The 25,852-nt window shown below is 44.1% G+C and overlaps 1 protein-coding gene across 1 annotated transcript in view; it reads left to right on the forward strand.

Moving 5' to 3' along the window:
• Nucleotides 1–277: 277 nt before the first annotated feature.
• Nucleotides 278–25,852, forward strand: part of khsrp (KH-type splicing regulatory protein) — a 54,412-nt gene continuing 28,837 nt past the window's right edge. Inside the window, exons 1-12 of the mRNA XM_034188746.1 lie at nucleotides 278–432; nucleotides 713–875; nucleotides 11,028–11,130; nucleotides 11,201–11,254; nucleotides 11,344–11,380; nucleotides 11,464–11,522; nucleotides 11,612–11,683; nucleotides 11,774–11,831; nucleotides 13,287–13,434; nucleotides 14,177–14,275; nucleotides 14,423–14,524; nucleotides 15,051–15,153. Coding sequence (XP_034044637.1) covers nucleotides 278–432; nucleotides 713–875; nucleotides 11,028–11,130; nucleotides 11,201–11,254; nucleotides 11,344–11,380; nucleotides 11,464–11,522; nucleotides 11,612–11,683; nucleotides 11,774–11,831; nucleotides 13,287–13,434; nucleotides 14,177–14,275; nucleotides 14,423–14,524; nucleotides 15,051–15,153 — 1,153 coding nt within the window. The remainder of the gene's footprint in view (nucleotides 433–712; nucleotides 876–11,027; nucleotides 11,131–11,200; nucleotides 11,255–11,343; nucleotides 11,381–11,463; nucleotides 11,523–11,611; nucleotides 11,684–11,773; nucleotides 11,832–13,286; nucleotides 13,435–14,176; nucleotides 14,276–14,422; nucleotides 14,525–15,050; nucleotides 15,154–25,852) is intronic.

A 25,852-nucleotide genomic window follows, 5' to 3' on the forward strand; every position in this document is an offset into this window, starting at 1 on the left:
AGGATGCTGAGGATGGAGCCACCAGGCAGGAGGAGAAGAGGGAGACCAAAGAGGAGGTTCATGGATGTGCTGAGAGAGGACATGCAGGTGGTTGGTGTGACAGAGGAAGATACAGAGGACAGGGTGAGATGGAAACGATTGATCTGCTGTGGCGCCCCCTAACGGGAACAGCCGAAAGACAAAGAAGGGTTGTGCCAATGACAAGTGGAAATGTTATCCCAGATGGAGGAACATCATGAAACCATCAAACCTTGGTGACCAGGGGGGTGCAACGAAAATGCATATTTCAAATTTGGGCCCATTGACTATTCCTGTCTCCAGTGAAGTCCGTGTGCAGATTCTGGGTCAACTGGTACCTCTCTCAGGGGCCAGGACCGTCTTTGGGGTTTTACTCGGGTTCGCCACAGTGGACCTGAATGTTCTGAACAGGTTGTAAGTTTGGTGTCCTTCCTGATGAAACAACAGAGAACATGCACAGGGGTCTTGAACCAGGAACCTAAAGTTCTGGAAGCAGGCGGAGTGACCACTGAGAACATTCTTCATATTGTTTCAAAATACATCGGCAGTTCTCTGTAATTATTTGGAAAGAATCAATTTAGATGTTTACAAACCAGAGAACGTCCTGAGGAATTTACATGTGAGCAAAACCAAAGAGTCACGTGACACCGTGACCCCTGACACGGGCTGGCTGTGGACACGCCCCCCGCTGAAGCATTGTGGGATCGCGGTGTTCCCGCTCCGGTGACTTTCAGCCTCCGTCCCCCCGAGTCTCCGCCGCCGTCCCGCAGCAGCATGTCCGAGTTTGTACCGAGCAACGGACTCGGCGCCGCCTTGAAGAAAGACGCGTTTGCGGACGCCGTCCACGAGCCAGACAGGTGAAGGCTTCAGCTACGTCACTTAGCTTTGCCGTGACGTTAGCATGCAGCTAATGAGCTAGCCGTGCTAACAATGTTGCCATTCAGTCGCAGGTTGTCAGTTGTGAGGCAATAACGCGGTGATGTTGACGTGTAACTTAACGGAAAAACGTTGCTTTGTGTTTATTTCTGGACTTTTGAAACCAGTTTTCGCTTCTAATTGGCTTGTTTTTGGCTGCTTTTTAAACAATGCCTGAAGCTTCGTCGGCTTGCCGTTCATGTCTCAAGATACGGTGAATCAGAGCAGGTTTGTTTAAATAAATTAGTTTGTGCTCACAGAACTTTGGAGCAGCTCTAAATCTCCGACTTTGCACTTACCTTGGCCTGACTATTAATAACATAGGTGACCACTTACCTTTAATTTATATAGCGCCGAATCCAGTGACGTGCGGTGAGGTTGATGGCTGGTGAGGCACTGATTTCATCACAGTCAGATTTACAAACATATAAACCCCACAGAGTAGCTTATTCACCGTTGGATTGGCAGCAGTTTAAAATCTCATATCAGCATTCTTTACACATACAAGCTGGAACGCACAAAAAGCACATTTAATAAAACAAAGAAAAAAAAGTGTTATTATGGTCTTACCTTACTTATAAATGCAGTCCATATACCGCTCCTTCTGAAAAAAGCATTGATGACTTGCTTGTGGAAGGTTTATCTTACCTTCCTTCAGTTTGAAGTCTCTGTCTCAGTGGAGATCACTGCCAGGGAAGAAAGTCGTCCGTTATCAGTCCTGTTCTGACGGTTTTCAGCCTTTCCTGGATTTTAATCTGAGTGGTCGACCGCTCGTGTTTGATGAGAATTTGTTGTAAATTCTTTAGGCCACAGTATCCCATCTGAAACCAGACATTGTCACAAGTTGAGAAAATAAGGCAGAAAAGGGCAGTTTCTTGGTCAACGTTCACACAGCCAGACTTTAGTGCATGGGTTAAAGTTCTCCGTCACCACCATGGATTCCGCATTTGGAAAATTTAACTACACACGCACGTGGTGTCATGTGTGTTTTGGAGCCGAAATATGATACTCTTATTGTCAAAGCAACATCCCATTCTGCGCTAATCAATGCAGCAGCAATGTCTGCGTGATTGGCCCCACACCGCGGAGGAAGGGACTGTGCATTTCACTCCGCTCTGTTTACTGTTTGCCATGAATCGGCGGCCCTTCTCCTCTCTGTCTTTGTGGGAACATTGGCAGACCTTCCCCCAGTAGAGCAGGGCGTGGCTTTGCTTTGAACCAATGAAGCAATGAAGTAATGCTTCGATCTGCTACTTTGGTTCTTTGTTTTATTTCGCTTTATCTTAATTTTTCCCTGTTAAAACCCTAAAGAGCATATGTCTGTGAGTAACAATTACTTTTTATGTTAATCCGACCTGTTATGGTCTTCTGAACAGTTTGTAGATGTATTTTATAACTTAAAACGGGACCAATGCTAACATGTTAGCATGTCTGTGGTGTTTTCAATGTTAAAGTTAGCATTAAGCTGTAAAAGAGTCAAATGTGTTACAAATTGTACGGTGTCATATATTAATAATAATAGCAACAACAACAATAATAGTAATAATAACTATTAATGCTTCAATACAATTTTAGAGAAACAGAGAAAAAGAAACAGAAAAGATAAAACCAACTAACAATGAACATAAATAAATAAATACAGAAATAAATAACTTTCCTGTGAACAATTTGTTTCGGTCAAACCACATCTAAGCTTTGTTTTTACACAAGAAAAAATAAAATGCAGTAAACTGCACATTTGTGTCTTTTTTCATGAAAATATCTTATTAAAGATCACATATTACACTTTAGTCAGGCCTTTAAAATACTTTTGTGGACTCTTGCTGTAATATGTTGTCAGTGGTTGAGATAGTTTCTGTAGGCATCTAAAAATGCTCATAATCGGGTGAAACCTGATGGAAATCTCTCTGTGGTGTGTCGGTGATGTATGTAGTGCAAAATAAAACAAAACACTACTCCAGGTATGTTTTTGATGAGAATACAACATCATAACTTTGTTATACGCTCAACATTGATGTTGCGTGATAAAGGCCTTTAATAATAACTCATTTAAAGAAATAGCAAAACTCCCATGTAAGTAAAAAAAACAAAAAAATAAAAAACGATTAATTGAAAAAATCAACCGATTAATCGATTACTAAAATAATCGTCAGTTGCAGCCCTAGTTGTTTTACGAGTGAAAGCATTAAATGTGAAAGTTTTGAGTTTCTCATTGAGCATGCGTTTTCAAAACTGGTGACAGTGTTACTTTGTGCACAGCAGAAAAACGTGAGTTGCTTTAGGCCCTAGTTTTGTATTTTATTGACTGTACATCCAGTGACACAGCACCCATTTGGTGCATTTACTGGATTAGAACAGCTCAAAATACTACAGAAGACAAAGAATTTTTACTTCACAGTTTGAAGTGAGTTTTCTTTGTTTCAGAGGGCTTCAAACCCATTAAAATTCACCAGAATATACAAATTTAACTTGCTCTTTTAAAAAATTTTAGTCAGATGAAAATTTATTGCTTTAACCCATGCTTTCGTGTGTCCCACTGCGTTTGTAAAGAGCGGCTCTTCTGTTGTCTGAATCAAACCTTTCAGCTCCGGTCTTTGGTCTTCCTTTAATTATTACCTCCTGCTTCAATTGAAAGCCCAGTTTAGAAAATTTCCAGTTTGGATATGGGTCATTCCATGTCAATTCAACGAGGGCCTCACACACTTTGTCTCAGATTTTCTTCAGATTTTAATCAAATATTCCCACACTATGCAGAACAACAAATCTGAAGTTTGAGGCCTGTGGGCCAAGTAGTTTCTGAGATATGGCCAATTTAGTGGGGGTCTGCCGTTTTTAGGCAAAAATTATGGCCATCATTTCTGGAGCCATGTTCAAGGTAGAATATCTCAGCAAATAATGGATTTAGCGGCCTGAAATTTTCTGTGGCAGTTGCCACGGACACCCAGACTTGGACTATAGTCAAACAACAGACATTGACACTAAACTGTGATGTTTACGTATGTATGCTCAAACTATGGAAATATTACACTGACTGTTGCGAGCATCCTGTTGAGACACTGAAGCATACCATTACACTCAAAGAAGCCTTTCCAGTTCTGGCTCCTTAATGCAGCTATACTGGCATATGAAATATGTAAATTTGGCATATCTGTGGTAACAGTTATTGTGGGAGAAACACTGAAATCTGAAAAAAAAAACATTTGTGGTCAAATGTTATTAGAAGAAAAGCTCATGTGGGCAGTAAATAAAGCTCTTCAAACTGATTCCATTTTGAAGGTATTGCTTGCACTGGTCCTCTCTCAGCACGTTTTTGAGCTATGTGAAACATACAAGTTTTACAAAAGGGAGGAAAAATGGCCTCGCATCAAATGGCACAAGCTGCCATCACTTCAATGCCAGGTGGAACTCAGGATGAATTTTAGCACTTATTGCATTTTTCCTTCTTCCAAATTGGCGAGAACAGCTGAGGGTAACTTGCGATTTCATTGCAATTACCTGGTCGTGGACCTGGTTTTCTAACCAACACTATTCAGAGACGGATTATGAAGACCTGCTGTCAGCAATATCCAAACTTCAGTGTCCCAAAGCTGTGAAATGATTCTCTACTCACTGGAGAAAGGAACCATCCGTGCTTGATGTGCCTCGCTCCAACATAGCAGCTGAGAGGAGCTGTAAAGTTGATGGAGGAGGTTTGTTCTACCTTACAAAAACAGACAAATATCTTAACAGCAAATTTATTCACACTAAAACACAAATCTGAAACACTATTAAAAACAAACAAATGCTATATGTACTCATTTTCATGTATTTGTCATGTGGTTCTCAAGACCAGGCACCTAAGTGACTCTACTTTTCTAATTTACTCTTCCTTTTTAGATATTTAGATACACCTTAGTATACTGGCATAGTTCCACTTTAGAATTGGAATATAATATATAAGATATACCTTACTGAATTTTCATGTTATAGTAAAGAGTATTTGAGCCGCTCTGTGTTTTAATGTGAAATATGAAACTGTCTTAGGTGCGGGAGTTTTTTTGGGGGGGAGTTTTAGGTAAAAGTTCATCACTTATAACCCCAGGCTAATAAATTTGAGATGTCATAACCCTAATGTATACAGTCGACAGAGCCAGTTGCGTGTGTGCGTGCGTGCGTGCGCATGGGGGACAATGACATGATGATTTGGTTAAGCTAACTGACACTGCTACACACACACACACACACAAATCCACTCTGCTGTAAACTGTCTGGATGCATGAAGACCTGTTCACGTGAAACACTGATGTGATTTTTGGCTGGACTGAGGAACTACACAGTCTTTTTTTATGGACGTCTGAAGTCAGTGCACAGCATCACTGGACTACAGATTACGTGGAACACCAAAAACATAAGTCCCCTTTTCTGTTGTTATAAATTAATAAATATCAAATGACAAGGATCTGTTTTAGCCGTTATAAGACAAATAATGAATGTTTTTACATTTTTTCAATGGAACAAATTTAATACTGTGAAAGCTGGAACAAACCATTCAACGACGTAAAGCCGAGTTGAATGGTTTGTTCCGGCTTTCACCTCATGAAATATTCATATCATTGAACTTATAAACACTCATTATTTGTATGTTGATGTGACAGTCATAAATTGTGACAGTCATAATTTGTAACAAAGTAATTACTTAAATCACAGAGGGACATAAAATTCAATCCATGTACTGCCCACTGTTAATTTAATTGGAGACGTTATTCACTTATTGGAAAAAACGATGACTCACTAGGCCCCTATTTACTTCATACGCGCATTGGAAAAGGGGAATATGGCCACTGACAGCTTTCGACCGCCTTCACTAAAATGTGGAATTTCCCGAACAGGTGTGTCAAACTGTGGGTGACACCTGTCTATTGTGTCTATCAGTGACTCTGTCCTGGAAAAACTTGCCCCTGCCAGAATGAGACGACCAAACCACACAAACTTCACAAGTATTTTACATGTTGTAATGACAAGGAAATGTAAACAACGATAAATCAACTTCATAAAATATCAGCAAAGAAATAGTGATGAAATATCACATCCACCATCCACAGCAACTGCGGGTCAGGTTGCTCAGTGAAGTGGGCTGACACAGGCAGTTCACATACAAGTACACAGTGATTGCAAAAAAAAAAAAAAAAAATCCTATAGTAAAACTCCCCTAAACTGTCATCATATAAACCTGATTTTCAAACTCACCAGATGAAAGCAAAAGTCCCAATGGTTTTGTATGGTTTTCCTGCAATAAACAGTGTATTTACCGGATTTTATGTAATGGATTTTTACTCACATCGGACAAAATATCCCATCTGATCACATTGTCTTTCCATTAAAAACCCCTCGTATGTACCGGGCAGAGCAGACTGTGCGTGCCCAGTAACAAAGGTACAAAATAAAAGTGCAGCACTGACACTCGCCAATTCGAGGAAAGTGGGTACCGTATTTCCGTGATGAAAAGATGAACAGTTTATTTTTTAAAACCGTACTCAGACCCGGGACCTAAATGAGGTGACCGGTAATTATTAACAAGACAACCGCTATAGATTAGAGCCCTCTGCGGGGCTGCGAATTCTCCCCATATCCTGACGCACACCTGCTAAATGACTGAGACCATGTGATTTGCTGGTTACATTTTAATCATGGATCAAATACGTTTGGCAGAAAAGTCCACAAATCTTCACAACCCCAAGTCGGAAAAGGCCGCTCAAATGACCCGCAATTCATGGAGGAAATTGTACTTACCGTATTGTTAGTTTGGAGGTTGATGATTGTATTAAGAAGTGGAGCTTATTGAGAGAGAGATTAATCCAGAAAAAGCTGCTGTTCCTGTGGCATATTGCATAAAGATGCAATGGAGAACTTTACAAGGGTCTCTCTCTCTTTGAGTGACCATTTTTAAGGTACAGCTGTACTTCTGGTGTCCCAGATTGAACGGTCCCCCCTAAAATTTGGTCCGCCTTGCCTTCACTGCACATATGTCATCAGCTGCTTTATCACAGTGTTTCTACTTCAAACTGCCTCCACTCATCATTTGTCTCAGCCACAGATATCTGAAGCTTTTGTACAACAATCATTTCCACATAAATTCAGCATTATTTCATCATAAAAGACAGAGGAAGCAGTCAGCGCCGCGGCTACAAGAGCTGCTAGCTGATACGTTCACTGCACCACCATCATTTCAAAGCGTCACTGATTATCGCCTCATTTCTACTTAAAACAGCCTCGTTTCTGCTTAAAATTGACTTTAGAATGATTTAAGAGGTTTTACCTTGTCATCTGAAGGTTGATAATCCCATAAATCCATTTGATCGCTTTGGGTGAAGAGACTCTGTCTTAGATGAGTGGCTGAGCTCTGAAATGATGCATGCGCAGTGGAGGCAGGGCGTAGGGGCGGACCGTTCAATCTGCGACACTGGTTTTTGCCAACAGGTGGCCTTTGCTTTATTTTTCCAAAATTTGTGAAGTTTGACCCAGTTACCAATGGTAAATATCACTGGAACCACTCCAAAAAAACATCCTGACACAAGCTGGCACACTGCCTTGCGTTGCGCTGCACCCCCAGCGTTCTCGTCTCCCGCTCGCAGTTTCCTCCATCAGTGAGCTCACCTCCAAGAACAGTGCCACCCTGCCCCTGCCCTGCAGGGACTAAATCTGACTCCTGCTCCTGTCTGCGCGAGGACAGACCTGCAACCCTATTCTTTTCGTCATAAGAATTAATTTTGGAGATGTTACGCAGAAAATTATGCATCTGTCCACACAGCCAGGTATAGTCTCTTAAGTGTGGGTGCGCAGCACTTAAAAGCGAGCCTCTGATGACAATCTCACGTGCTCAAACAGAGAGTGTGTAACTATCAGGATTGGTCCACTAATTTGCATGTAAATGTTACTGGATAACTCTGTTGCTTTCTCTGTGTAAAGCACTGTTTACCATATCAGTGGACAACAAAACGCACAGACCATTTTGTATATATTGTTCAAAATGTGCATTTGTGTTTATTGTTTGAACCTTTTTGTTGTACGGTCTTTCACACAAGACCTCAAATTACCTTTATAAAGTGTCAAAACAGTTGTTTATTATTGTTTGCTGTGTGTTTTGAATAAATGTGTGTGGAAAATTATTTTTCACTTTATTTTTTCCTTGCCTATTTTTGATTGTAAACCTTTATTACACTTATAAAACACAACAAAAACATATACTAGGTCTGTTAGAAAAGTATCCGACCTTTTTATTTTTTTCAAAAACCATATGGATTTGAATCACGTGTGATTGCATCAGCCAAGCTTGATCCTTTGTGCGCATGCGTGAGTTTTTTCACGCCTGTCGGTTGCGTCATTCGCCTGTGAGCAGGCTTTGTGTGAGCAGTGGTCCACCCCTCTCGTTAGATTTTTATTGCGAATAAATGTCTGAACGATTTGGAGCTTTGCTACATCAATTTTTTCCAGAAACTGTGAGAGACCTCCAGGTGGACACCATTCGGAAAATTCAAATGGCTTTGAGGGATGATTTTATGGGGATTACACAGATTAAGGAGTGCTCCAGCCAGTTTAAAGACCGCCCACAGCTGCTGAGAGTGCCCCGCGCTCTGAGCATCAATCGACAGGCTCAAACCCCGCTGAAACAACCAGATCATTTCCAACTTGAAGGCTTTGTTGATCCGGGATGTCATCTGACTTACACAAAAATGGCAGGAGACGTGGACATCAGCACTTTTTCGGCACATTCCACTGTTACAGGAGTTTTTTTCATGGAAAGAAAAGCGAACGGATGCGCCACGGAGCCACTCATGGCGCGGCACAAAACCACCTCCGTGTTGGTCTCACAGGACGGCTTTGAGATGGCTTTCAGACAGCTGTCGGTGGGTTTTCAGTCGTGTGACTAACCGAGAAATTGTGGATGAGCCTGGACATGCCAGAACATGTCCTGTGAGGCTTCATCACAGGGTTGCTTTGCGCCATGCGGCTCTGTCCCGACACGCGGAATTCCTCCGCTCCTCTTTCCATGACAAAAACTCCTCTAACAGTGGAATGTGCCGTTCATTTCCAAACTGGATGCTGTGTTTTATCTGGGACGTCCTCTGACTAGCACAGGAATTGCGGAAGACGTGGACATCAGCACTTTTTCGGCACATTGAGACAGATGTGCGGAGGAATTCTGCGTGTCGCGGTGGAGCCGCATGGCGCAAAACAACGCTGTGATGAAGCCTCACAGGACATGTTCTGGCATGTCCAGGCTCATCCACAATTTCTCGGTTAGTCACATGACTGAAAACCCACCGACAGCCGTCTGAAAGCCATCTCAAAGCCGTCCTGTGAGACCAACACGGAGGTGGTTTTGTGCCGCGCCATGAGCGGCTCCGTGGCACATACGTCCGTTTTTCTTTCCATGAAAAAAACTCCTGTAACAGTGGAATGTGCCGAAAAAGTGCTGATGTCCACGTCTCCTGCCATTTTTGTGGAAGTCAGACGACGTCCCGGATCAACAAAGCCTTCACGTTGGAAATGATCTGGTTGTGTCAGCGGAGTTTCAGCCTGTCGATTGGCGCTCGGAGCGTGGCGCGCTCTCAGCAGCTGTGGGCAGTCTTTAAACTGGCTGGAGCACTCCTTAATCTGTGTAATCCCCATAAAATCGTCCCTGAAAGCCATTTGAATTTTCCGAATGGTGTCCACCTGGAGGTCTCTCACAGTTTCTGGAAAAAATTGATGCAGCAAAGCTCCAAATCGTTCAGACATTTATTCGCAATAAAAATCCGACAAGAGGGGCGGACCAGTGCTCACACAAAGCCTGCTCACAGGCGAATGACGCAACCGACAGGCGTGAAAAAACTCACACATGCGCACGAAGGATCAAGCTTGGCTGATGCAATCACACGTGATTCAAATCCATATAGTTTTTGAAAAAAATAAAAAGGTCGGATACTTTTCTAACAGACCTCGTATATTCTGAAAGCACAGGTTGTCCTGAAAAACAGAGACATAAAACTTGATTGTGGGATGCAGGGAGAGCTGTTAACAGCAATAATAAAACATTTATGCCAGGCGAGTCAACTGTCCAAAAAATGCTCTCGGACCCCAGAGGGTTAAGAAGCGACTTGCTGCTTCTGAAGAGCAGCGAATCAAAGAACCAACGAGCGGATCAAAGCATTGCTTCATTGGTTTACGCTTCAAAAGGGTGTCGTGCTGCAGAAACGGTTGATTACAGACCCGCTGCAGGGTCTGCAATCAATGTAGGGGAATGATCATTTTCCTGACAAACATCCTCAAAAACAACGGCCGCTCTGAAGGACTGATAAGGGAACCGTTAAGCAAAGACTGTTGACGTTGATGGGTCGAATAATTTCTTAACGATACCGGAAAAGAACCGGTTCTCGATACCCAGCCTTATTAATAAGTGCAAATTTCTTCAGTAATTTGTACATTATCACTTAGATGTATGTTTACAAGGTTAAATACCTGAATACTTTGTATTTACAAAGTTCAGTGCAATGCGGTTGCACAAATCTTTTTTTTTTTTTTTAAATAATGATGGCGGTGTTTATTTGTTTTAAATTTTATATTTATTTCTTGTCATGTTTGGTGCCATTGTTAATGCAAAATTATTTATTTGCAGCTGTTTTCAAAACATTAATACATAATTATTAAAATAACTCAATATTAATTTAATATTGAGTATTAAGAAGTTATTTTGAAAATAGAACTGCACTGACAAATTCTGAATTATTGTTCATTTCGGGGGGGGGGGGACTACAAAGCATTTGTGCTTAGGGCACCCAAATGGCTGGCACCGGCCCTGATAATTATGTACAGTCAGTGACTTACCATTCTGTGGCTGAATCCTCAGATATTGTAGACTTGTGTGTGTGTGTGTGTGTGTGTGTGTGTGTGTGTAGGCTGGCTCCTCTCATATGACAGTGTTTTAACCAGTCACAGTCACTGACTGTGAGCTGATGAGACTCTATTCCCGGTGTGGACTGACTTGGCCTGGGTGCACAGAACCCGGACAGGTTGGACCTGATGGAAGTTAGCGGCCTGTCATGTTCTTGGCTTAATTCGGCATCTGTGTCTTTCAGATTGCAGCTAAAATTGGCGGCGATGCCGTTCCCTCTTTGAGCAACAGTGGAGGAGCTGAGAGTTTCTCGTTCAGCACGCAGAAACGATCCCTGGAAGAAGCAGGTTGACAATCGATACCAACGACCCCTGTGATTGGCTGCATTCTGTGACTGACCTCTGCTTGTGTTTTCAGATCAGCCCAGTGCTAAGAAGCTAGCGCCGCAGAGTGACAGCGACTCTGCACTGTGTAGGTTCAACACACATGCCATAAAAAAGCCTGCACACTGTGGTTTTTCCTTCCTGTCCAGTCACTCCACACTTTTTCTCTATTTGCAGCTATTGAAGCTCAGCTAGCTGCACTTTCTCAGCAAAGGTAGAACATCTCTCACATGTGCACATGCTTCTGGTTAGGATGCACAACGTGCTCCATAGAGCAGTGTTTTTGCCTGTCTGCAGTATCAGGTCCTCCTCAGTGACGGAGGACTACAGGGTGCCCGATGCCATGGTTGGTCTCAGTGAGTACATGCACGTACAGATGACACACGTGATGCTGCTGTATGTGCCTTACATGTGGAACTAAAATGTCTTGCTGTGATGCTTTAAGTTATTGGTCGAGGAGGTGAGCAGATTAATAAAATTCAGCAGGATTCTGGCTGTAAGGTCCAGATTGCACATGGTAAGCACGTGCTAATTCTCTCTCTGTCTGTAAATTATAAGAGGTTATCCTTCTGTTCTTGGACTGACACGTTTTGATGTTTGTTGACAGACAACGCAGGTCTTCCAGAAAGAAGCGTTTCACTGACAGGCTCAGCGGAAGCAATCCAGTAAGTTATGGCCTGTTTCCACCAAGCAGTGCAGCTTTCTGTGGAACGTCACTGTGTGGCTTGTGTACACACTGCAGCAGGTACTACTACTTGATAGGTGGGGTGGCGATTGCTGCGTCAGCTAGGTTCACCACATGACATTTAAGTGTGCAAAAAGTGCATCACAGGAAGAAGAGCAATCTTACTTGTAATGTGGCTGTTGATCACAGCAAGAAGGCAGGTTTTTGAGTAAAGGCTGCTCATGGAGACAACGGCTCTCTATCCACCAATTAACGCACAGCAGTAGGTGTGGCTCCGTAATTAGTCTACTACATACAGTACATTTCGGTATGCTTGTTTTGGTGCACTTCACAACTTCTTATCATGGAAACACAAATAATTGCATACCCAACTGTACTGCACACACAGAGACCAGGTCTGACATGATCAGGATACATCAGGGATGTTGTGGAGGTCCTGATTGTAAATGTAGCCACTCACTGATTGACAGCAGACGGACTCTTTCACAACAAGGTCTTTAACCTCCTTCGTGGCATCAGGCCACCGTCAAACTCTCCATCCTTTGGCTACACATTCTGTTAGAGTCTAGCAGAGTCTGTGACAGAGAAGAATCTGCTGAGGATACACCCACAGCTGCCACTATGTACTTGGGTAACCTGTAAACGGGACTAGACAGTACCGTTGCACGCAGACACCCTAGAGTGGAACAGTCTTGATTGTCATTACAGTTTAAAATGTGGCTGTAAACATTGAGGGCAGTGATTGTGAACACTGGGAGCACAGAAGCCAGTGCTGTTAGGTGCTAAAGGTGGGAGGAGGCATGTTGGTTTGTTTGTTATCCGAGTGGTTGTTTGTTGGTGTGTGTGTATCCATGGGTGTTTGCAGTATGTATGGTGCAGGAAAAGAAGTGTGTAGAAGTGGTGAGGGCCGAGTCTCACAAACTGTGGGTGTCTCCTGAGACAGTTTTTAATCCGTTACAGGTGGGGTGGCGGATCTGTAATTTCAGCAGTTTGGTTATGCAAATGTCTGATATGATGGTGTTAAACGCTGAGCTTTAGTCCACAAAGAGCATCATCACATAGCTCAGGGACCTACTCATAAAACCCACTTGGGACAGATCAACTACAGAATTACCATCTGACTGAACTGAGCTGACGTGGACAAATGTTAGCTTTTAACTGAGCTTTACAGGCTTGGCGAGACGCTGGGAAGAGATTTGAGCTGGTTGTTTTCTGTGTTGATTAGCTCAGGTGGTTTGTGTCCCTGACCTCTGACTGTTCTGACACATGGAAAACCTTTTAACTGACTTTAGTCTGACAGAGAACTCATAATATACTTTGACTTGTAACTCTGTGGGAAGTTTGACTTTATGAGCACCGCAGAAGTTCTGAAGGTCGCATTAGCTGTACTCTTAGTTAATTACCTTGTTACTGTTTAATTGAAATGTGTTTTTAGGAGAGCCAAGGCACTTTTAGATGAGATCGTGTCACGAGGCCACGAGTCGACCAACGGGCAGACAAGTTCCACGCAGGAGATGATCATCCCTGCAGGCAAGGCTGGCCTCATCATCGGAAAAGGAGGAGAGACGATCAAACATCTACAGGTGAGGTTCACACACAGGCTTAATGCAGCGGTCATGGCCAGTCCAACGTCAAGGAAAACTAAAACCGGATGTTTCCAGCGCACGTTCTGTGTGCACGATCATGTTTATAATGAACCTGGAAAAGGCCCATCAAAACCCAGTTACCGGTAATCAAGATTTTAATTTTAAAATCTGCTCACAAACAATTTATCACATTGATATAAAATGCTGTGGATTATTTTTATGATTTTTAGGAAGAAACCTCAGTCAGATCAGACTGCAGGTGATATTCAGGGAGAGTCCAGTGTTCACCCCAGGGAGAGTGAAAAGATGACAGGGTGAAGATTAGAATCCCAGTGAAGCAGACTGGTTGTATTGATCTCAGATCAGTTGCTGGGTTTCATTTCCCACAGCTCAACCAAACACGCAGCAAAGCTCCAACAGGAAGACAACAAGAACAACCAGCTTTACATGTGGCCGCGCCCCTTTGTAGATGAACACACCCATGGGCCCCACAGGTGACATTCTGTATGGAAGGAACATGTGATCTGTGTCCAGTGGAAACCAGGAATGACGGCGGCGCTGTTTCAGCTCACGGTGAATGTGGACCCGCCTCCACAGTCCTCACTGTCACCCTTTGCGTCCTGTATGAATGGTTGTGCAGTGATATCCAGTATGGTTTTCTCAGAAGGACATTTCACACTGGAAAAGCTTGGATTCTTTCTGTGATTTTATACCTCCTTTTTTTTTTTTTTTTTTAAAGGAACGCGCTGGTGTAAAAATGATTCTTATTCAGGATGGCACCCAACCGCCCAATGTAGATAAACCGCTACGCATCATCGGAGATCCCTACAAAGTGCAGGTAGTCTGGAATAAGAACATGTCTCACTTTCATTGAGTCTGACGCAAGATGCAAAGTTCCACGATTGCTTGACCTCGGCTCCGTGTCGAAGCGCTCCTCCGTATTAGCTTTAAACTCACCATGTCTTGCTTGGTGCTACTTTTGCAGCAAGCAAAGGAGATGGTCAATGAGATCCTACAGGAGAGAGATCGTCCAGGTTATGGAGACAGGAATGAGTACGGATCCAGGATGGGAGGTGGCGGCATCGATGTAAGTTATTAAACACTTTTCTCCGCTTGAAGGTGGGTTTTCTCAGTTAGTCACAGAAGATCTTAAAAGTTTCAGGGCCTGAAGACATTTGATCTGCAGAAATAGAGCACTTTGTGTTGATATCACCTCTTCAGTCAACCCTGAGGACCTTTTTTATTCCACAATACAAAGTTTTCTTTGCACAGAAAATTCAGTGCATAGCGTTAAAAAAGAAATGAAAAAGACATTTGCCTTTGTAAAGAATTCATGGGTTCACTTCTTGGGTGTAAAGGAAGACTTAAGGTTGAAGAGCAACAAGTAACAGGACCTGATTCCCATTCCAAGAGTCCTGTTGTACCCCTGTAGTTGGGATGATGGTCACTTCCCAGAGGGAAACTGAGATTGTTTGCAAAGCCAGGAGAACAGCACGCCCACTTGGCTAATAACTGTTCTAATGATTATTGTACTGCGTTACAGTTGACCAAAAATGTGGTTTGTTTTTGCCCAGTGGTTCAATTCAGCAGACATGTTGGTTGTAATCCTGCAGATTGCTGTTCCCCGGCCTTCTGTGGGAGTCGTGATTGGCCGGAATGGGGAGATGATCAAGAAGATCCAAAGTGATGCTGGAGTCAAGATACAGTTTAAACCAGGTAGAATCTCCTAATATTTAGGAAGCTGAATCTGCACCACATTCCATTCAGAGTTCCTGCAGATCCTTAAAAACTCTTAAAAGGCATTTGCCGTTTCTTTTATTTATCTAAAAACAAAACTCCAAAGGACATGTCACGTGGTCTTTAACATCCCAGTTAGCATCACAACATCAAAGTACTCATGATTGTAAGTCTCTCTGCGAACATGCGCTCATAATCAGTGTCTCTGATGTTTTTTATTGCTCTCCTTGAGCGAGTTAACAGGTGCATTTCTGGAAACGTCTCACTCTGCATTTCTGGGTGTGTGATGTACATATTCACAGAAACATCCCGATGACTGACAGAGGAGACGACACACTTCTCCCTGAAACTCTTAACTTTACCAGAGTCTGTCAGATTTTTGAACCTAATGGTGATGACGCGCTGTTTGTGTCACAGGATGGTGGTTTGCTGTTGCTGTGATCATGATGGACATGGACTGTCTCCACCACGCTGTTTTTACAGCCTGCCTGGACACGCAGATGTATGTCTCATATTGGAAAAACTCGAAGACGTTATTTTTAGGAGATAATGGGCTTTCTATCTAGTGTGCCACAATCATGACAGAGGTTGAGCTGAAGGCAGAGTTGCGATTGGACATTATGTGCTCGCGATCAGAACCTGAGGGCAAGTGGACCTGGGAATTCTCTGGCTGGCCATCTGTAGCTGAGGACTAGTGGAACTTTAAAATGTTCTCTGGCTGTCCATCTGTGTGAGGACTAGTGGACCTTTATACCCTTGGCTGGCGCTTGCGATGCGTGTGTAGGGGTTTCTTTGATGTTGTGACCTTTTTATTTGTAAATCTTTACAACTGGGTAAGTGGCATGTTCATTTTTTGCTTTGTGTTCCTTTCAGTGGAGCTTTCAATGAAAGTAAAATTTTTATTTTAATTTGAGCGAGTCTGTGGGAATTTGGATCTTTGTCTGTGTGTGCACAGCAGGCTGTTTTAACGCACAGCTCAGCTGTTTTATTGCCACTTTGTACATGGATGTGAAATATCAGATGTCAGATCACATCTATCGGATGTGATGATCTGTGACTGCAGAGATCACATCTATGTGCTTGATCACACAGCTGCAGCCCGGTGTGGCAGACCGAATGGTCCCCTTAAAAATTCGGCTCCCCCGATGACGCGGTTCACTGATTATCACCTCGTTTCTGCTTCAAACTGCCTCCAGTCATCATCTATCTCAGTGACAGATATCTGAAGCTTTTGTACAACAATCATTTCCACATAAATTCAGCATTATTTCAGCATCAAAGGCGGCGGAAGCGATCAGAGCGCCGCGGCTAAACGAGCTGCTAGCTGATGCATTCACTGCACATCGGACATTTCAAAGCATCACGCAATTTTGCCTCCATTCTACTTCAAACTGACTTTAGAATGATTTAAGAGGTTTTACCTTATCATCTGATGTTTATTAATCCATTTGATTGCTTTGGGTGAAGAGAGTCCATCTCAGATGTGCTACTGTGGTCCGAATTGACGCATGCGCAGATGGAAAAGGTGTGACACCGGTGATCAGAAACACCAGGGTTTTGAGGGGGGGAAAAAAAAGGCTGAGAGAGACAGCGTGCGCTCACTCGCTCGCTCTCTGTCTGCTCTCTCTGTCTGTCTGTCTGTCTGTCTGTCTCTGTCTGTCTGTCTGTCTGTCTCTTGCTCTCAATGCTGAAACAAGAGACAGACAGTTTTAAGTTTGCTTGTGACTTTAAATGCCAATATTTTCTACTTTTTTTGGGGGGACACAGAAGGACTCTGAACTTTGTGATCTGATGTTTCCAGCCCTGACAAGGAAGCTGTGTGTCTCGCTGTACTGCTTCAAACCTGCCATTTGCTTTACCGTTTATAGAATGGAGCACATTTCTACAACGCACAAAAAAAAAAACCAAAGGCAGGAGTGCGGCAAGGGTGACACACGACAGAACGCATACATTAAAAGCAAAGATGCACAGTTGCAAGAAAAGCTACAAACGTACGCGCGCATTTGAGAAATATTTGGTGTATTTGGAGTGTGAATTATTTTGGTGGCGTATTTAGCGTGTGTGGTTAGTGTGGTGGTGATTTTCATTTTTTTTTTTTTTTTGTAAAAATGAGGCATCTTATGAATGTTTAGCACTTCATGTTTCTGTGTAGGCTCTCAGTTGTCCAGGTGTTTTTCATAGTAGAGAAGCTTGAATCTTCGACTGGACTGGGTTGCTTGACGCGAGGACGTTTAGCTTAAAATCGCAGAAGCTTCCTCAGCAAAAATTCTTGCTCTGGTAGTCTGACTTCTGTCTTGACTCTTGTAGAGAAGAATAAACAGAAGCCAACAAAAGCTGGAGTTTTAAATAGCTGAGGAAGCTTCTGCAATTTGAAGCGAAACATCCTCGCGTCAAGCAACCCAGTCCAGTCGAAGATTCAAGCTTCTCTACTATGGAAACCACCTGGACAACTGAGAGCCTATACAGAAACATTGCGACCAACTGTGGGCATGATGCCCTGGCACTGGTACGTAAGCTGGAAAAGGCTGCTAAAAAGATAGCTAACTTTAGAAACCACTTAAGATTTAACCTGAGATGCAAACAAAACATTATTCCCAAATGCATGAAGCAAAAGGCACTAGAAGCAGGTCACACAGCAGAAAAGATCCAGCACAGTTACCTTAAGAGGATTTTGGGTCTTAGAATTAGTAGGCTTCATTTAAAAATATTAGACCTCCAAAATAATCTTGATAGCCTTCACAAAAGGTTAGAAACTTTAGTGGGAGAAGAGGCCCATAATAAGATCACAAAGTTCATAGTTAAAATTCAAATGGCTGAGCATTTTAAAAAGTAAGGAGCGGCAAATCCGGAAGTGTCACATCCTTTTGGTGCAGAGAAGGCATACTATCAGTGGGAGTAGTTATAAAGATACACCCAGACAAATTAGTGACAACAGGGAAAATTGGGTAAAGAATCTCTCCGACAGGGTTCTTACACAGACAGAAAAGGATGTGCTCGCTAAAGGACTAAATTTCTCAGTGACCCCTAAACATATACCGACAGTAGATTACATCACTGCAGTAGAGTCAGCCATTAAACATAACAGTTTGTCAGAGTCAGAAGCTGGGGACCTCCGACTAAGAGTCACAGCAGTGCTGAACAGTGCTAAGCCTCCTCCGTCCAACATCACAGGAGAAGAATGGAAAGCTTTGTCAGCACTGCAGAAGGACCAAATCATCCTTATCCTGCCAGCGGATAAAGGCAGATGCACGGAGGTCCTGAACACATCGGACTATGAGGCCAAGATCAACAACTTGCTCAGTGACTCCAATACATACGAATGTCTGAAGAGAGACCCCACAAGCGGCTATAAGAAGAAAATCATTAGCTACCTCCAAAACCTGAAGAAAGAGGGACTCATCGACAGGCAGGCGTACAACAGACTGTACCCTGGGGACACCACTCCATGCATCTATGGACTGCCCAAATTCCACAAACAAGACGTGCCACTCAGGCCTATTGTATGTAGCACAGATTCCATCACTTACAATTTGGCCAAGCACCTCAAGTGGATTTTGGCTCCTCTAGTGGGTAACTCAGACCAACATGTGGAGAACACACAAGATTTTGTGAACAAGATCAAGGACCTGCAGCTGGAGTCAGATGAAATTATGGTGTCATTTGATGTGACATCGTTGTTCACCTGCATCCCCACCGCTGAGGCCGTCACAGCTGTGAGGCAGAGACTGCTGGAGGATGCATCTCTACTTGAAAGGACCAAACTCACACGAGACCACATTTGCCAACTCTTGGAGATCTGTCTTAACACCACGTATTTCCTTTTTAGGGGGAATTACTACAGGCAGATCCATGGTTGTGCGATGGGGTCTCCGGCATCCCCCATTGTGGCCAATCTGTACATGGAGCGAGTGGAGAAGAGAGCCTTGACGTCTTTCACGGGCATCTCTCCCAGTCACTGGTTCAGATATGTTGATGACACATGGGTTAAAATCAAGCAACAGGAAGTGGAGGACTTTACAGAGCACATCAACTCAGTGGACTCCAGTATCAGGTTCACATGTGAGGATGCCAGAAACAACCATTTAGCTTTCTTGGACTGTGATGTTACGATTGGAGAGAACAGGCAGCTCCAGACAGGGGTTTACAGAAAACCCACGCACACTGACTAATATCTGCTCTTTGGCTCAAACCATCCCCTTGAACACAAGCTTGGGGTGATCAGGACTCTTCAACACAGAGCCCTACAGGTGCCCACAACTGCAGAGGGAAGGGCTAAAGAACAACAACTTGTCCGGAAAGCCTTCACAGTATGTGGGTACCCACAATGGTCCCTGGACAAAGTGCAGAAGTCCCAGAGAACAAAGAGACCAGATAGACAGGAGACAGAGACAAGAAGAAGAAGAGTGTCTCTCCCTTATTTAGCAGGAGTAGGGGAAAAACTACAGAGGATCTTCAGACTGCACAAAGTCCCAGTTTACTTTAAACCGGTTAACACCTTGAGACAGAAATTAGTTCACCCTAAGGACAAGATCCCTAGATACAAACAGAGCAATATAGTGTATTCTATCAGATGTCAGGAAAACTGTAATGAACACTACATAGGTGAGACTAAGCAACCTTTACACAAAAGGCTATACCAGCACTGCAGAGAGGGCACCAGTGGACCTCAGTCTGCAGTTCATCTCCACCTTAAAGACACTAACCACACGTTTGAGGACAAGGAAGTTAAAATCTTAGCCAGAGACAAGAAATGGTTTGAGAGAGGGGTCAAGGAGGCATTCTATGTGAAACAGTTGAAACCCAGCCTTAACCGGGGAGGGGGACTGAGACACGCTTTGTCCCCTGTTTACAATGGGGTACTCAGGTCAAAGCAGTTTCAGTCTTTTGTTCATGGTAATGAGTCATTTGCGTCATCAGGAGAGTCGTCAAGGGAGCCGGCAGGAGAGGCGTCCGTCCCATCATTAGGAGGGACAGCTGCCCTGTCTTTAGGAGGGTGCTAACTAGAGCATAATAGGTGCTAATTAGAGCTATTGTTTAGTCATTAGCCTATAGCAGTCTGCCTCTCCTTAGGAGGGGTCTGGTTAGGTTTAAAACTCCAGCTTTTGTGGCTTCTGTTTATTCTTCTCTACAAGAGTCAAGACAGAAGTCAGACTACCAGAACAAGAATTTTAGCTGAGGAAGCTTCTGCAATTAGAAGCTAAACATCCTCGCGTCAAGCAACCCAGTCCAGTCAAAGATTCAAGCTTCTCTACTATAGTTTAGCACTTCAGTTTTTTTTTTTATTTCAGCAAGACGGAGTGTTGTCAGTCTGAACCAGACAGTGAGGATTCTAATGATGGAGATGATCCCTCTGTTGTTCTGGATGAGCAACCAGAGCAGGTGGATCCACTGACGTGCGCACAGATCTCCACAGTGGGTCGGATCGCGTGATTCTTTTTGCAGCTTTTCCAGGACTCGGGCGCTACAGAGCTCCGTCCCAGTGCTGAGTCCTGGAAAGCACAGCAGAATGCAGACACACGCTGCCCCGGCAGTGGCTCCAGGCGCTTTTTGTTTAAAATGTGCAGATCAATGTTAGTTTTGATTTCATTTTGCTCCTCTTTCGTTCCGTTTGTACGCTTGATTTGCAGGCTATTCGATGATGGTAAAGTCAAAAGCTCATTTGTCCACCTTTTCTCAAGGATTTGTGAATTTTTTTTTTCCTATTTTTTTACTTTTTTCCCCTTCATCCTGGCATCGTCGTATGCGGTGTAACTGGGCCATGGCCATGACTGCATCAAAATGAACAGTTATCACTTAAAAACGAGTTGTCATAACACAACAACACACTTATGTAAACTTTGGAAATAATCTGTGCCTCAGTTCTTAGCGTTAGCAGCTACATTCCATTGAAACACTCTGGGATGCTTCTAGTAGCGACATCACCGCTGTCGGAAACACACGAGTACTCACAAGTATTTTGTTTTCAGAAGTCTAGTGTTTGTTGTGAATGCCATATACTTTGAAACGGGTCACAGAAGTGCACAAAGTAATCCCAGTGGATCATCGGATGGTCACGAACAGCCTAAATCTAACTTATGATTTCAGTGCGACATGTCCTTTAAGTGGTATTAAAATGTCTTCAGTCAGTCTTTCAAAAGTTTTAAATGGCAAAATACAGAAAGTAGGATTTTATTCATGTTTTCTTCAGACATTACAAATAAAAATAGTCATTGGCAAATCAAAAATGTATTCTTAATTTTAAATTAGTGCCAGCATCTAGTAACACTACATAAAGGGAAATAACAGAAGCAGGAAATCACGTGTTTGTTGTCAGAGACACTTAGGAAGTATGAACTTAAAGAAAACTGTCTTTAACCTTCTGGAGTCTCAGCTATTTTTGGGCCCTTTGACTAAAAAAAAACTGTTAACCTGTGTGACTTTACAGTTTTTCTTTCATTCTGACATACTGCATTGAAACAGTGACCCCAATATTCACCCCAAAACATAAAATTCTAATAAAAAAATAGTTTTTTTACTGTGAAAACCAGAAATATTTTTAATAAACCATTTTCATAACTTAGAATGTAAATATAAATTGTAAACTTCAAAAATATATGTAAAAATGTAATATAAACAAAGTTATATTCAACAATGCAGAAAATGCTTCAGGCATTTTTTTTCTGGCTATTTACATGCAAAAAGATGCCACACAAATTATATTTGTGCCGCTCAGAAAAACAATTCCTGTCCAATGCACATCAGAAGCTCCAAGAATTTGTACAGATATTCCACCTCAATATCAGTGTATTTTTCCCTAATTCTTTTTTTTTTTTTTTTTGGTAGCAAAAAATAAATAAAAATAAAATTAGAAAAATGTGTTTTGGACTTTGGGGGGGTTCTCTACCTAAACTCCTGTGTTCTCCGCTCCTGGAGCCTGCTCATTGTTGGGGCAGTCTCCACCCTGCTGTGCTCCGGCACTGGAGCCAAAACGCATGAACCCTGGAGCAGGAGGAAGGAGAAGCGCGCAGCTCCATTGTGGTGGTTTACAGAGTGTTATGGACATTTAATTTCAATTTATTTTTATTTATATAGCGCCAAATCACAACAGAGTTGCCTCAAGGTGCTTCACACAAGAAAGGTCTAACCTTACTAACCCCCAGAGTAACAGTGGTAAGGAAAAACTCCCTCTGAGGAAGAAACCTCAAGCAGACCAGACTCAAAGGGGTGACCCTCTGCTTGGGCCATGATACAAACACAAATTACAGAACAATTCACAAAACAAATATACAGGAAATGCTGTTGGTGCACAGGACAGGAGGGTTTCAGAAGAAGACACCACACCATCTCTGGATGGAGCTGCACCTTAAACAGAAAGAAAAAACAGAATCAGGCATCAGAAAGACAAGAAATACTGTATAATTTCTCAGCATTAAACAACAAGAAAAATAGGAAATACTAAGGTGATCGTCGGCCACTAGCCCTAAACTTCATTAAAAGACGCAGAATTTAGGTAATGATGCTGCAGCATGCTCCGTTTACTAATAAAATTAATTTAAAAGAATAAAAAGTGCAGAACTATACTATGCCAGTATGGTAGTCATACGAAAGGGAAAATAAGTGCGTCTTAAGGTTGGTCTTGAAAGTCTCTACAGAATCTGACTGTTTTATTGATGCAGGGAGATCATTCCACATAACAGGGACACGATAAGAGAAAGCTCTGTGAACTGCAGACTTCTTATTCACCCTAGGGACACAAAGTAGTCCTGTACCCTGAGAACTCAAAGCCCGTCCGGTACGTAAGGTTTAATTAAGTCAGCTAGGTAGGGAGGTTAGTAACAGAAGCTTAAAATCTGATCTCACTGGGACAGGAAGCCAGTGAAGAGACGCCAAAATGAGTGTAATGCGGTCGAACTTTCTGCTTCCTGTCAAAAGTCTGACAGCAGCATTTTGAGCCAATTGGAGACCCCTAATGCTGGACTGCGGTAAACCAGAAAATGGAACATTGCAGTAGTCCAATCTAGAAGAGATAAATGCATGGATCAGGGTCTCAGCATCAGCTATAGACAGGATGGGATGAATCTTCACTATATTTCGCAGGTGGAAGAAAGCAATCCTAGTAATATTTCTAATGTGGAGGTCAAAGGACAGTGTAGGATCAAAAATTACCCCAAGGTTCCTCACTTTGTCAGTGTGATGTATGACACACGAGCCTAGGCTGAGCGTTAACTGATCAAATTGATGCTGATGTCTCAATGGACCAAGAACCATCATTTCAGTCTTATCAGAATTTAAAAGTAGGGCGTTTTTTTTATGGATTTGATCCCCAAAAACCTGGGTTAGACTCCAATGCAGGGAGGCTGAATGTAAAAAGGAAACCAGATTTATTGTACAAGAACAAGTGCAGTGGGAATGGTGAGTACAGTCTTGGAGGTTAGCTGAGTGGAGACCCGGCCCGCGTTGCGGTGGGAAACGGTGGTCGCAGCCCAAGTGGATCCGGTGTGCAGGTGGAGTTCCAAGGTGTGAAATGGTGCGTGGTCCAGGTGGCCCCCAGTGGAGCTGATGGAGAGTGGTGTCACTACAGAGAAGGATAAACTGTATGAGGGTGACAATGTACAATTGCTCAGAACCAAAAATAGCACAGGTGTCAAAAACCAGTAGATAACAATCGGAGAGTCCAGAAATTACTGTGACGGAATGCAAACAGTTGATTCTATCCAGAAATAGAGAGGCCAGGTACCAGGTCGTGAACACTGAGTTTCTGGCGCCGATGAGCTGTTGGACCAGGGTTTTTATGGAGGCAGGTTGATTGTCGACAGGTGTGCTCATCAGATCCACAAGGAATGCCACCTGGAAAAGAGAGAGAAGAGAGAGAGAGAGAGAGAGGAGCAGAAACCAGGGCGACACACAACAGTACCCCCCCCCCCCCCCCCCCCCCCCGTGGGAGCCCCCAGGCAACCTACCGGGCCGATCAGGATGCTCCCGGTAGAAGTCCCGGAGGAGGGAAGGGTCCAAGATGAGGCTCCGCTTGACCCAGGAGCGTTCTTCAGGCCCATAACCCTCCCAGTCCACCAGATATTGGAAACCCTGACCGCGGCGATGAACATCCAAAATCTTGTTGACCGTCCAGGCCGGATGCCCGTCGACAATCCGGGCAGGAGGAGGCGGTGGACACAGTGGACTGGAGCAGACAGGCTTGATCCGGGACTCGTGGAAGACTGGGTGGATCTGCAGGAAACGAGGCAGACGGAGATGCACAGAGGTAGGGTTGACAACCCAATCAACCGCAGCCGGACCAATGTAGCGAGGAACGAGCTTGGGGGAATCTGTCTGTAGAGGAATGTCCCGCGAAGAGAGCCACACCTCCTTCCCGGGCTGGTAGACGAGGGCCGGGGCGCGGTGACAGTTGGCATGACCTTCCATCCTCTCCTTAGCCCGCAGAACGGGCTGTCCTCCACACCCGACGGTAACGCCTGAGGTGGGCCTGAACTGATGGCACCGCTATGTCCACTTCCTGTAGAGGGAACAGGGAAGGTTGATAGCCAAGTGACACTTCGAAAGGAGTAAGTCCAGTAGCTGAGGAGAACTGAGAATTGTGAGCCTATTCAATCCAAGGAAGGTGGGTGCTCCATTCAATCGGGTGGGAGGACGAGACACACCTCAGGGTGGATTCCAGGTCCTGGTTGGCCCGTTCTGCCTGACCATTGCTCTGTGGATGGTAACCGGAGGAGAGGCTTACCGAGGCCCCAAGTGCCGCACAGAAGTTCCTCCAGACCTGAAAGGTGAATTGGGGACCTCGGTCTGACACCACATCCGAGGATATGCCATGCAACCGCACCACGTGGTGGTCTAGGAGGTCAGCCGTCTCCTGGGCCTTGGAATCACTGGCAGAGCCACAAAGTGTGTCGCCTTGGAGAACCGATCCACAATCGTGAGGACAACGGTGTTACCCTGGGATGGAGGTAGTCCTGTGACAAAGTCCAGGCAGACGTGGGACCAGGGGCGGCTTGGCGTGGGAAGCGGTTGAAGAAACCCAGCTGGCGGACGATGAAGAGAATTGCCCCTGGCGCAGATGGTACAAGCTTGGACGTAGGCACGCATGTCTGCCTGGACTGAGGGCCACCAGAAGCGACGACGTACCAGGTCTACAGTTCGGGAAACCCCAGGATGGCAGGCGAGCTTGGACGCATGGCAGAAGGTAAGGACTTCCGATCGAGCTTCTGGCAGAATGAAAAGCGGCCCGGGAGGTCCTCCTCCAGGATCCGGATGTCTGTCCAAAGCGTCCCGGATGACTCTCTCAACATCCCAGGTAAGGGCCCCCACGACCATGGAACGAGGCAGGATTGGGTCCGACGTGGATGGGGGGATCTGTGAGTTCGAACTGACAGGATAAGGCATCTGGTTTTCCATTCTTGGTTCTGGGTCGGTAGGTAAGGTTGAAGTTGAAGCGTCCGAAAAGGACCACCTGGACTGACGGGAATTGAGACGTTTGGCTGTTTTTATGTATTCTCGGTTCTTGTGGTCTGTCCAAACGGTGAATGGAACTGCGGCCCCCTCCAGCCAGTGTCTCCACTCTGCCAGAGCCTCCTTAACCGGCAGAAGTTCCCGGTTCCCAACATCATAGTTCCTCTCCGCAGGGGTCAGCCGGCGGGAGAAGAAAGCACATGGATGGAGTTTGTTGTCTGTGGCGGACCGCTGAGGC

This window comes from Thalassophryne amazonica, chromosome 15 (assembly GCF_902500255.1).
Source record: "Thalassophryne amazonica chromosome 15, fThaAma1.1, whole genome shotgun sequence".
NCBI classification, from domain to species: domain Eukaryota; kingdom Metazoa; phylum Chordata; class Actinopteri; order Batrachoidiformes; family Batrachoididae; genus Thalassophryne; species Thalassophryne amazonica.